Below are 13,429 nucleotides of genomic sequence, written 5' to 3' on the forward strand. Positions count from 1 at the left end.
CCTGCTCGAACAACCGCAGCGTTCCCTTTTTCCCACCCGTGAAATAATAAAAGAAAAAAATACTACAAAGTCAGGGAATTCATAACAAATACATTTTATTATGTCATTGATTCATGTAAACACAGATCATGGTCACACTTTTATGGCTCCAGCATCCGTACAACTTGCATGTTTGTTTATGTCAAAAGATAGTCAGATGACACAGGTGACTTGTCTTTTTGAGGAAGCGATTCTTTAAAAAGTAGATCTAAAAATAACATCTCTGACTGGCTCAACAGGAGTGACTCACTAACAGTTGGATTTAATGGAAAATAACCAGCACCTGTTTATCTGCTTTTGAGTTGACAGGTAGGCTCTGAGGAGCCATAACATGCTCAGTGGCTCCCATCCCATGAGACCTCAGGGCTTCTAGAGGATTTTCATTCTCATTATTTTATTGTAATTATTGTTTTTTCCAGTTCATTTTTTGTAAATGTATGTAAATGTACATCAGCTGTGAATTTTTATCACCACAAAAGCTACACCGCAACCTCAAAATTTGCTGGATATTTATGACATACTGTAAGCTCGTTCACAAAAACTTTTCAAAAACACTGTAGTTATTTGCAGCGCATGCTTAAACCCACCACCATATCTGACGCCAGTGTTCATGCCACTAAGCATTGCATGTCTCAGTGTACTGGTTACAGTGAATTTTGATGTATGTAAGCCTCCCAGTGGAGAATACAACATGATTCAATGTAAGTCTACTGCACGTGGCTGTTTTTATTTAGATATCGTCGTCGTCTGAGCTGTCTGCCATGCGCCTCGCATGTTCAGCGTAATCAAAGGGAGAAAACTTGACAGCGAGGTCCTTCCACCTGTTGCATTTGCTGATCTTTTTCTCGCCAACAGTCACAACAAAGTTTTTCACGTGGAGAGAGGGGCAATCGATCCCTTTGAAATACATCATGGAACCCCATCGCTGCAATGTAAAAAAAAAAGATTGAAGACATACAAGTATGTACAGTAAGAATAACTCCATTCATGCTTTATGTAACCCGGGTTGTTAAAGAGGGGTTCATATATTTAATCTATGTACCTACTAAAGTATGTTCACAATAGCTAAAGTTTTAAAAAAGTGTCTGTTTTCATGTACTGCTGCTCCATGCACCGGCTCGCTTCTGACTCTCTCTCTAAGGCTCTGAAGTGCCCACGTTCAGAGTCCCCACGTGTGCCAAGTCTGATCTGATTGGTCGGCCTGTCGGCTCTGCCGTAATTGGTCAGTTGCTCAGCACGGTTCTCGGAAATGTCACGCCCCTTTTACCATATTGGGAATGCAGCCACTTTGGCTCCGAGGGGAGCACAAACATTAGCACCTTAGCACTACTGTGCTACCACAGGCTACGGCATATCGTGGGCGTGCCACAGAAGTTAACGGGCGTGCAACATGAGCTGCTGGGCCACAACGAGCCAATGGGCTTAGATCAGTGATCTCACACTGACAAGACGTCACACTGGCAAATTTTTTTCGAGGGGGGCTAGAACCGAGCGTTACATGCAGTGAATGCTACAGCTAACAGGAGGAGGTAGGAGAAGCTGCGTTTACACGGACTTTGAATTTTTGCACATAGATGTGACTAAACATGCACAGGACACTTGGAAAACACACTAAAGAGCATATAAAACCAGAAAAAGCATAATATGGGACCTTTAAGATACTAGATATGAAGAAAAGTCAGAAACTCTGATATGATATTCATGGAAATAAAATCTATACCGTTTTGATACTACGGGTAATTTAAATAACGAGACTGTATCATTTTAAAACATGTGGAATGGAAAAGTGAAGTAACTAAAATGTTGACACCCTTAAGGTTCCCTCAGCTTCAATACAGTTAAGTTATTACATATATATACAGTTATCATGAAGTAAGGATGAGTCATTGTTTCAAAGAAATATTAAATGGAATCATCTGGTATCTCGTGTGATTCTTTGACTCATTGTTTCTCGCATTTGGAACTACTTATTTTAGTGCTGATGGCAGGTCTTTACTCACTTTGAACATACAGCACCCTACATAAAAGCCGTATCTATCCTTTCATCTAATTTCCCACCAGAAAGAAAATAAACCAAAAAGTCTAACCATTCCATTAAGTGTACTTTTCTCTAGTTTCTATTCACAGGAAAGTGATGTGATTTCAGGAGATTGAAATGTTCTGTTTGTCTCTCTGCTGCTCTGTCTTAACAGGATGATCACTAAGTCTATGGTTATTTTGGATTCACATGTAAACCTCTCATAAACACCTCAATGTGCCTGGAAGTCATTTAAAGCTAATAGCATGGCTACACTGAAAACACACAAAAGTTGGCCATCGCTCCCACAGGCGTTGCAGACTATAGCCAAAGGGTTCTGGGATTGAGTCTGGGATTAATCTTTTCTATTTACAATCCAAGCAAGAGAAAAACGTTTTTTTTGGGCTTTATGTGACTTTATTTTAGAGATAGGACAGAAATCGGGGGGAGAGAGAGAGAGAGAGAGAGAGAGAGAGAGAGAGAGAGTGAGTGGGGAATGACATGGAGCGAAGGAGTCACAGGTCAGATTCAATCTCGGGCGGCCGACTTGGAGGACTACAGCCTCCCTATATGGGGCGCACGCACTAACCACTAAGCAACTGGCGGCCCAGAAGGAGAAAATCGTAACTGGAAAAAAACAAAAATATGTTTACCTGGCCGCACTGTTTGCATGATATGAAGCCATTGGTCTCATAATCCAGACATCGCTCTCGAAGGCTGGTGTTTTCTGTCTGATGGTAAAGTTCACTAAAAGAAAAAACATATTTCATTGATCTTTTGCTGTGCATAAATTCATCGTTAGATTGTAATTGCAGTTGTAGCATTAACACATCTCTGAGTTGTGATTCATACCTAAACTCCGGCGTTACATTGACTCTGTGCACATCTTCGATGACCTGGATGTCTTCACCGGTGCAGACCGGCTTGCTGCAGCCACGGCAGGTGAACTTCACGTCAGAAGGGTCCGCATCCTTTATGTCTTTCTTCTTCTTCTTTGACATTCTCACCCTCTCCTCCATGATAGACTGATACTGTAACTCCTCCATCTGATAGGAAGAAATAAACGTAACTGACCATATATGGTCTTACAGCGGTGTGGGTTTCAGTTTAATTAAGCAAAAAAAAAAAAAGTTTGAAGTGACCATACCTTTCTGTTATAGTCTGCTTGAGGTAAGGTTCTGATTTTGTCAATGGCTTTGTTCATCATGTCAATGCGGTAGTCATTGACGCACTCCTTTTCAGCCACCCAGGCGTTCTTTACCTCGATCAAAATGAAACTGCTGTCCTCAGCTCTTCCTCTGCCTCTAGCCTGGAAAGGGAATGAAGGACTCATTTGTAAATTACCAAAATAAAATAAAAATACAAGTTTTATACTGCACAAACATGTGATCGACTCCACCTACCTGAATCATACCAATCTCATTGGTCAGGTGGCCATATTGGATCACAATATTGCATGCTGGAATGTCCAAACCTTCTTCAGCCACTGAGGTAGCGATCAGCAAGTTGACGTCGCCGCTGCCAAACTTTTTCAACACGTCCTTTTGCTCTGCCTGAATACCATATTGTAACATTAAGAAGGTTAAGTTATACTAATTGAAGATCCCGGAATTCTATACGCTAACATACTTTAGTAAGAACTAAAACATGCACTCACAGCGGTCATTGGTTTGACAACACTCTGGTCTCCTCCTCCAATGACATACGAGGCTTTCACCCCAATGTCAGCGAATTTGGGGTTTTCCTGGGTCCACTGAGTGAGAGCAATTGCGCTCAGACGTGTTTTGGTGAAAATGATCCCTCTAGCCTTGTCGCGTCTGCTGAACTCTTGCAGAATATTAATTCTTAGTTTTGTCAGGCTGTCATTTTCATACTGTGGCATATCTGAAAGCCCCTGCAACTCTTGCTTGTTCTCTGTAAGACAGATGGGAAAACACAGCGATAAAGTCTCTTTCATTTTGAAGGTTTCATAAATCATTTGAACTTTGAGATTCACTTATTAGATATCTTGCCAAGGATTATTTTTTCGATGTTCTATATTTCTATAAAGTCTGGTAAATGAACAGCTAAAGAAAGCTGCTTAGCTTAGGGTCCAGTGTGACAGCGGTCACACTGGACATCCGTACCGTACTCAAGCACGATTGGCCCCCCGCTGCGCCATTCTCACACTGACCGGCACAGCCCGCGGTCACACTACACAGGACTATCCGTGCCTAAAGACGATTACCTCTTGTACATAACGTCGTAATACAACACATGCACGCTTTATGTTATTATGAAGCGTGCTCAGTTTACAAACAGGCGGACGAGAGAGAGAGAGAGAGAGAGGAGAGAGAGAGAAGAGAGAGGGAGAGACAGAGAGAGAGAGAGAAAAGAGAGAGAGAGAGAGAGAGGTTCACACATCGGAGAACAACACAGAGAACATGACAGCTACTTTGTGTCTTATATTGTATCATTTTAGTCAGATACAGACATGAAACTCTGGATTTCTCCATAATGAAGGCTGTCAGCGTTGTTTACCCGCGTGCTTGTGCTCGTGCATGAAGTGTACCGTGCTGAAGCACACCTCTCCGAAGTGTGCCAAAGCCAAGGAAGTGTACCGTGCCTGAACATGGCACGGAGCGGTCACACTGGTCAAACGAACTGGACTTTAGGGTTGAAGCGTGCTTGGGCACGGTACGGATGGCCAGTGTGACCGTGCCCTTAAACCCTATTCAGACCATGAAAAGAGCCGTTAGAATTCTCTAAAAGCTAAGGAAAGGTGGGTCAATGCTCCCTTTATAACCTCCTTTAGCATAGGGTACACTGGACCATCCTTTACCAAAGGAGATGAGATAATGCCGTCCCACAATTCCTTGCGGCCACAACATTTAAATGATTTGCTCTACCTTCTTTTTGCTCCTAACCAAGAAACATTCTCGCAGATAACCAAAAGCACTTTTTTCTCTTTTTCCTGTCTTGGTGCTTAGCTAAGCTAACCAGCAGCTAGCCAAACATTTAAAAAAAACAGATATTGACAGTGTTGTAGATATTTTCCTACAGTACAACTCTAATCAATACAAGCATTTCACATCATGCGTTCCTTATCTAAACTAAGATAACTAGTTTTCTTGACTTTACACAGTGACAAACTACTTTACCATCAAACAACAAGAAGAGGAATCTCTCAGTCTTTGTCATTTGTATGACATGCTCCTCCTCCGGTGACTTCTTCTTCAAATCCTCCTCGTGGTTTTTGTTCAGGAAGGTGAAGGAATCCCGCATGCGGATAGTGTTACTGAGGTTAAGGCCCTCGTTGTACCGTCGAAGGTGCTCTGCACAAACCCGGACTTTATGATCTTCCTCTGTTGTCGCTAAAATAAATAAGGACACTTTTTAGATCCCAACAAGCCAGGTAGCTAAAAAAAAGAAAACAAAAACTGGACCAATGGTAAGAGTCAGGAGTAAAGCATCAAGAGTTGGGCTCACCTGTTCGCTCTTTTTGAACAACCCACTGTTCATAATTCTGAGAGCCAAGTTCACAGGTGGGACTGAGCTCAGCATGGTTATGAATGGCATTCATGATTTTCTTGATTACATCACCAAAAGGGTCCTGAAATGAAACATCAAATAATGTGAATGAAACTTCAAGATGTATAATAAATAAAAAAAAGAGTACATGACTTAATAAAATGAATTAAAAAAAACAATTGTGAAACCATCTCTTGTTAAACATTTACCTGTTTTCTGTCTTCAATGGTTACAAGTTTTGTCCTTGGGTCTTTTCTGTAATTAGCGAGGCTACTAGTCATGATACTGGAGGCGTCCAAGTTTGCACAAATCTATGACAGACACAGATTAGCAGTGTAAGAACTTCAAATATGTATCCAGCTCAGTGATTCACACACTGTCTGGACTGAATATCTGTATCTGTGACACAGAGTTGAAGCCAAGAGAATGTTTTCAATTTATGAACAACTGTAGCAGTGGGAAACTTTATTGCCGCCCTGAGTGCACCAGCAGTGGAAACAGCTTTGCAAGATTAAAACATGATCCTCCACCGAAGTGAGGCAGAGAAACGAGGGAGGTTTTTAAAAAAAAGAAGTTACAAAAAAGAAAAGTTGAAGAGAACTTTGACGTTTGATTGATGAATTGTTGGTTTATTTGTGGACAACTTTGTAAAATCCACAGTTGTAAAATGTAATGCATCAAATGGAATAACTTCTACTTTTGTAATGCTGGTATTGAAATGAAAGAAGTTGATCTCTTCAGGGATTCTCTAGTCTCTAGTGCTCCTACAGTGACTAGTTTGCAAATCAAGGCAGACAACCTGTTAATGTCCCGCCATATCTCTTCTTCTTTTTGAGCATTGAATTTTGCATTGCGCTAGCATATGTGGAAAATACATTGTGTATTGATAAGAAATGGGATGCTTTGACTTTCACCTCTTGGTTTTCATAAAATTGGCAAAAAACAGATCTTGGACCCACACATCAATTACTGTAATTAGCGTTGTCGGACACTAATCCAATAGAGACTGTTAGAGGCATAAACGATTACAATGTTGTTCCTGATGGTGTCATATGCCAGCGTAGGTCATATAGAGCCTTCATTTTAAATTTCAGTCCGTTTAATAACCATTTAAATGTAAAATTCAGATGCTTTAAGTTTTTACAATGGATGTGTATTGCCCAGAATGTTTGGACCTAGTACAGTATATTGTGGAAAATGGGCTAACATATTCCAACCTTTAGTCTACCAGGTTAGTCCTTTAGTCCTACATAGAAAGATGATTTTTTTTTACTCGTAGTATGTGCTCCTCTGCTTGCTTCATTCTCGTGGCTTCCCCAACCCCTGGCGAGGCAGTCAGGCCCAGAATCTGAGGGAGGGGCACCAGCTGCTTCTGCTCCTTCTTCAGCCTTAGGTTCTTGTGCTTCTGCTTCAGGTAGCGCATCATGATGTGGTTGTAGACCCCTCCTTTTTGAGTGTGGTGACACTCATCAATTACCATCAATGTCAGATCTATTGCACAAAAGCAGAGGACATAACAGCAGCATGGAGAAATGAAACGATGCAGTTAATTACAGAACAAGAAATATAAATGTTGAGTTTTGACAAGTAAGATAACAGCTTGCTTTGTTGAAACAATAACATTTACATTTCTCTCTATGACATTATCGTCTGAATTGAATACATTTTAGGCAACTTCACAATCTTCTCAACCAGGCAGCGCCTCATTTGTCTCGATTATTTACGTAACTTAAATAAATAAAAACAGGTCTTTTCTAGGAACCTGACGCAGCAGTTTCAGCCCACACAATGACATACAGTGGAAACTGAGCTACATTTTGTTCTTTACAAAAGTGAATAGGAGGTGAAATACAACGATTCATTACGATATTAACAAGTTAAACCAGAGTGGAAGGACTTAATCCCCGGAGGAGGGGAGTATGGAGAGTGGCAGCTTGATGTACAGTGGCTGATAGAAGCTCTCATGTGAATTTGATCAGCCACACGCTGATGGCTTGAACAGACGTGTGGCCTGGAAAGCAGGAGATTGGAAAAAAAAAAAAAAACGCTTTCAGGCGTTTCAACAGACAGCATATGTTCCACTGAGATGGCTATTCCACCTTGGACTGGTGAGTGCCAACAACAAGTAACAGCAGAGCCGGAAGACTTTGACAAGATCCTGTCAGGTATTATCAGGGGAGATGTTATGAGTCCTCCGGGTTGCTTTTCTACTCCAATAGCTGTCAGTGTCTGAGCCTGGACAGACTTTAACTCGAGGTTATATGAAGCATTGTATTGGTTGAGACATTGTGACAATCACATTTTCAATTTCGCTAAAACCAAATGATTTTTTTTTAAAGTAATGAATAAAGGTTGTGTGTATATACCGCTTAAGTTCACCCCTTCGTCCTCCCCACTGTTGGACCTCTCCAAGTAATTCTCAAGAATCTGGGCTGTGCAGATGATGACGTCATTCCTCTTCACGATCTGTGTGAAGGAGATCTTTTGCTGGCTGTCTCCGCTGACTCTCTCCACTTTGTATGTGTGCTTCAGAAAAGGCAAGAACTCTGCCGAATAATGCTGCTCCACCAGGGGAACCTGCAGGGACACCAGAATATAACAAGTTTTTTTTAATGTTGTTGCTTCAAAGTCAAGCAATTCAACAGACAGAAAAAGCTTTCATTACAAATAAAGAAAAGCCTTCATTGTTTCCATTACTACAGAGCTCCTGATTAACTGTTTATGATCCCAATGACTACAGTGTCGACACATATCAATATAACATATCCAAGTTTAAAATGACTTGTGCAATGATTTAGACTCTGCTGTTCATTATTTAAGGATTAACAGATGAGACACTCCTTCTTCTGCAGAAACACTAACCAACCAAATGAATGCTCTTTTCAGTTTTGGAAAAAAAAAACAAAAAAAAACTCAGCACTGGGATCTCTTTCAGGGACATACCATCACTATTTCTCAAGTTTTTTTTAAAAACTCAACTAAATAGTTTTTGTGGATGGAAAACCTTTAATCCAAAATGAAGTAAGGAGTGATTCTTTCCAGTGCAGAGCTCATCGGTGCAGGGCCAAATGGTAACAAACTGCAGGGGAATATCTAAACCTCATGGCATGTCATTTGTGGCGAGCTGACCCACATGTGCAAATTGACTGGAAGATAGAATGTTTTCTTTGGGTTTGAATGGGATATAAGTAGGTTACCATAATAGCACAAAGCCATATGGCGATTGAGGAATGTATCAGACCAGGGGTTGCTGTACCTTGTTCACCAGTACGACAACTTTCCCCGCTCGCCCTTCGGCCCTCCTGCCGTCCAGATGTGTTTTGGTAATATAAACTGCAACTCTGGTTTTACCACTTCCTGTCGGGAGACATATGATGATGTTTTTCCCCTCCAGGGCGGGTCTGGCGACGTCCATCTGATAATTTCGAAGAACAATATGCGCTCTCTCTGGGCCTCTGGGTGCTGCCTGTAAGTCAGTCCCGTCTGTAAAGCAGAGCAGAGGTTCAGACGGACTTCTGTATATGTCAGCAAAACCACAATTACAGGCATCTCCAGCAGGAAAGCACTGGGCTCGTCATTGTTGTTTTGGTTCTGTAGTGGTCTGTTTATTTTTAATGCTGCTATTAAAAGGGATAAAAACATACTGCCTGCACATGTACAGGGTTTTATACTGAAAACATCAAAACTTAAATATTCAATCTTTCATTTTACAACACAAAGAGAAGCACATAAACCACCATGAGCCCTGTGCACTATGAATCACTGAGAGGTAATACTGTACCATATTAGCTTAATCAATACAGCTCAAGGGTTTTAAACCTGCACAACAACGGGCCAATATATGCACTAGATGTAATTGTTCAAGTTTTTCTATTAACTCGATCTTAAAGCACCTGTGGAGAATTGTTTGTTTGTGTTGATTTTTGTACCCTGTGGATAAAGTGCTACATTTGATTTTTGTGTTAATATGTTTTCACACACACAAAAACTTGTTTTACTGTCAAACATGTCACTCAACTGTGAGACTTTACTTCAAAAATTATTAATCATTAAACATAACCATGTATAAATAATGAATGTCTTTGCTGATGGTCCCCTTTGATTCTGTTGGTCCTATAGAGGCATCAGAATTCATCTCGGTCTGTTTCATGACCAGCTTAAATCTCCTCATGGTAGCTTTAAACAGAAAATCACATTTAAAATCAGCCTCAAGCTTCCAAACAGACAGTAAAAAAACAAAACACAAACATTAGGCCTCATATTTCCATCCACAAGCTAACATCTGCTTGTACTTCTTAATCACTTAGGAGAATTAAATCATTTCATCACATGCCAATCCATTCTTTTGTTGCGGCATTCTGTCTTATTTTCCTGTTTTGCAAATTCAGCAGATTTACTGTGATCTACTTCAGACAGACTTAATGACGCTAGAAGGCTAAAAGGCAGCGCTCTGTCTGGGCTGGGGATAAAACATGACTTAGTCAACAATCATAATGTGAACCTCCTCTTCTCCCTCTCTCTGCCTCATTTCCCCAACTTTAACTTCTACAACCCCCCCCCCCCCCCCCCAGTTATGAGTTCAACCCACCCCCCAAAAGGTACTCTTTCCCTTGCGCAGACAGCTTTTAATTTTGCTTCTCAGACTTTGTATGTCAGAGGTTAAAGTGCTCTTTCTAAGCAACTTTACAGTCGTAAATAAACGTCTGGAGGTAGAGCTTTAACAACAAGTAGAGGGACACGCTGGCTTGTGTGGCCCCCTGGATTCCTAGCTGCTTAAGTTATTAGAAAAGGAAAGTCAACAAACACAAACATCATTCCAGTAAGCAAAAGGAAACGAGTGGGGTTATTTTGATTCAGCACAGTGAAATTCTGCACATGCAACACATTTTCACATGCCGGTGGAATAATCTGCCATGTCATCCATTCTATTTCAAACTTATAATACCACAGCATTACTTACAGTAGAACGTGAAAACTGCCCTGTACTCTGGGTTTATTCTCCCTAAAGTCATTGATCATTATATGAACACATTTTCAAACAGTCACATAGATGAAGCTGATTCAGTCACTTCACATAAAGCGCTAAACTTTTCATTCTGTTACAATATGTTGAAAAGAGCCAACATGTGTTTTACATTTAAATCTCTGGATAGGCTCTCTCTCCACTTTGACCTCTTTGTGGTTCATCATGATACACACACATGGAACAAGTTCTTTTGGCAGGAGAAATGTTCCATTTGTTCCAAATATGCTCTTTCCGCCTTTATGATGCTACAGGGCATCGTTTTTTCTTGCTATGACTCGAGTTTGCTTTTTTGGTGGGTGGTCTACTGAAATTAGGACAAGAATCGGGGTTCTAGATTACAGACATAATTTAAATGTTATTCAAACGTATCATGGACATATTCGTCCCACCTGTTTGTGAGAGCTCCATGCTGTTTGGCTGTGGTCTGGAATCAACGCTTGCTCCTTGGCACAAGTCTGAAAAGATATGAACCCAAGTATAAGAATCACAGTAAAGAAAGACAGGAGATAAAACTTGGAAATGTCCTTTTTGATGGTCTTGGCAACCACTGTGGGCAAACGGTACATGCTGTCTCATTGCTGATCCTCTCCTGCACATGCATAAGAATCACTGCATTAAAAATGACTAAACAGAAAAAGTCAGTATTCTCACTGATGGCATGGTTTCGTTTTTGAAACAAGTAAAGGGGCATCAGTATTTATTTTATTTTGAAAACCAGTTAAAAACTCCTCAGAGGAGCTTTAACCTTGTGCACTCTATTTGGAGTATCAGCTGATAAAGGGTCAGTTCACCCAAATGACCAACAAGCTAAATTCACAACTCATCCTTTTTGGTATTTTCATGCAGATTCTGTTAGAAAGACTTTCTCAGGCTTTCCTATATCTGACTCTGCCTCTCCAGGAAACAGAAAGTTGAAGATGTGTTTTTGTTATATGTCATCTTTGAAGCTCATGTGGTGAACTTTCAGTGTGTCAATTTTGGCGCCCCCTTGTGGACGGAGCGCCGCCTCTCATTTCTTTGCTGATAGTGTCTGGTACATTTGTAAGTAGTGTTTTTTTTTAAAAGAAACACAAAACCAAAGCCATGGTTTCTTTTGACAGCCATAGGCTCTCTCACTTTGTCTCACACCTACCCTCCAGCAGCAGAAAATAACTTCAAAGATCTATCTTAACGCTGATAGTCTCGTTTGTTTTTGTAGATCATATTGAGGGAGCAATATTCATTTCATGTTCCAGAACTGACCCAAAACTCCTGACAGGAGCTCAAATGTCTCCACAAATTACATTTATAAAAGCATTGTCCCGGTTACTCATGATTACCCACACGCATGTTTCAGTGAAGTGAGTCATGGGCTTCTTTTATCCACCTTCCATTGACATAACTTTGTCCCTATAAAACCTCTGCATGTGACACAGAATAAATATATATTCTTCTATCTGAGGTAAAAAAAAAACAAGCTCTGTTCGACCTCCATCCTGAGAGTCCCCTGCTTCACTGTATTCCATACACTCCATGCTCTCGCCTCCTCCAGCTGCTGTCTGACTGTCCTCCATAGAGACGTCACATCCTGCAGGTTCATCCTTAAATGAGCACAGGTTCTCCATCGAGCCTGGTGAGAAATAAAATAAATCACACACTGTAACTTTCTCTCCTAACAGTTGGAATACAGACGCTGTAAGCACTCTACAGCTGCAGCCAAACAACATTCCCTGTTATGGGTGTGTGCTCTAATAAAGTTAGTCACCTAGCTTGTCACCTAGCTTGTCACAGTCAGGTGATCCTCCAATCAGCTCATACAGGTCACGGTGTCCAGTTTGTTGCAGAACACTGAGAAATGTAGAATACCAATTCGGTTGACTTCTCACGATTGCTTTAAGGAGGTCTCGGGCTCCACCCCTGTTCCCTTGATTCTTTATTGTAGCTTCAATCTATTTAAAAAAAAAATGATTTTGAGTGATGCAATCAGAGTGAAGTACAGCGCGCTGCAATAACACTGGTGTGCATTTGTCTGCCATCTTGTGGTCAATGTCTGCAAGTACAACTGTTGTACAATACAAATACAAAAGTTGCACCAGGAAATAGTAAACACCCTGCAAAGTCGTGGAAGTGTAAATATGTGTAGGGCTTCTATAAATGCATTATTGTGACGAGTAGCCTACTCACCTGCTCCTTGTCGTCCTGGCTCAGCAGTCCACATGAGAAACAATGCATGCACACATCGTCAGTCTTCATCTCCACCAGACTTGGGAACAATATTTGAATCAGCTTGACCCCGTATTCATTCGCTGTCTCGTCTTCAGGTTTTATTTTCTCCAGTATGTGGTCCGCCGCGGACTTTAACCCCGAATTTTCCAGCGCGTCAACAAACGCCCTGAACCATCCGGGGCTGTGAGGTTCCTTGGTGATAGCCTTAATGAGGAGATCCACAGCCGCTGGGTCACCCTTGTTTTTCGCCTCCTGACTGATCCGTTCCTTTTCGTCGGATTCGATTGAATGTACATGATCCAGGACTCTCTCCACCACAATCAGTTTACGCAAACTCGGCATAAGTTCTTCAATGAGACCCACCTCATAATCCGGATCAGATGCCATCATAACCCCCCAGACCGAGAGCACAGTTCACAATGCTGTGCACAGTAGGCTGGCTCCGAGGGAGAGAAAATGATGATTCATTGTGTTTAGGAAAGAGAAACTCTTTCAGTTTCGTTTCTCTAGAATTCACAAATATTGAAGTGGCCACTAGGTGTCAGTATAGGACCACAGTAGAAAATACTTTATGCACATCCAGGACCCTAAACAAGTTTCTACTACTGTTACAAACTAAGGACAAAGTTTCT

The 13,429-nt window shown here is 41.2% G+C and overlaps 1 protein-coding gene across 3 annotated transcripts; it reads right to left on the reverse strand.

The window, feature by feature from the left end:
- Positions 1 to 228: 228 nt before the first annotated feature.
- Positions 229 to 13,265, reverse strand: ifih1 (interferon induced with helicase C domain 1). Of its 3 annotated transcripts, none has more exons than XM_061054365.1 (16): positions 12,756 to 13,265; positions 12,349 to 12,520; positions 12,061 to 12,201; positions 10,982 to 11,047; positions 8,823 to 9,049; positions 7,933 to 8,143; positions 6,840 to 7,057; positions 5,776 to 5,877; positions 5,525 to 5,648; positions 5,197 to 5,409; positions 3,714 to 3,970; positions 3,460 to 3,609; positions 3,204 to 3,365; positions 2,909 to 3,102; positions 2,710 to 2,803; positions 229 to 964 (listed from the first exon to the last, which is right to left on the reverse strand). In XM_061054365.1, the coding sequence occupies exons 1-16, from the start codon at positions 13,185 to 13,187 to the stop codon at positions 770 to 772; spliced, it is 2,958 nt and encodes a 985-aa protein (XP_060910348.1). In that variant the 5' UTR covers positions 13,188 to 13,265; the 3' UTR covers positions 229 to 769. The 3 variants fall into 3 exon arrangements, with proteins under 3 accessions (XP_060910348.1, XP_060910347.1, XP_060910349.1); XM_061054364.1 differs by having other exon boundaries at positions 12,337 to 12,520; XM_061054366.1 differs by lacking the exon at positions 12,349 to 12,520 and having other exon boundaries at positions 12,756 to 12,935.
- Between the last annotated feature and the right edge of the window lie 164 nt (positions 13,266 to 13,429).

Source organism: Labrus mixtus, chromosome 13 (genome assembly GCF_963584025.1).
Source record: "Labrus mixtus chromosome 13, fLabMix1.1, whole genome shotgun sequence".
Lineage (NCBI taxonomy): Eukaryota > Metazoa > Chordata > Actinopteri > Labriformes > Labridae > Labrus > Labrus mixtus.

Bases quoted from the DNA above. Each gene is read 5' to 3' on its own strand.
- ifih1 (XM_061054364.1), bottom strand. From the start codon at position 13,187: ATGATGGCATCTGATCCGGATTATGAGGTGGGTCTCATTGAAGAACTT. The intron at 11,048-12,060 runs GTCGAACAGAGC...ATATCTTTTCAG, and splicing joins AGGGGACTCTCAGGATGGAG to ACTTGTGCCAAGGAGCAAGC. The intron at 3,103-3,203 runs GTATGGTCACTT...TCTTCCTATCAG, and splicing joins AAGCAGACTATAACAGAAAG to ATGGAGGAGTTACAGTATCA.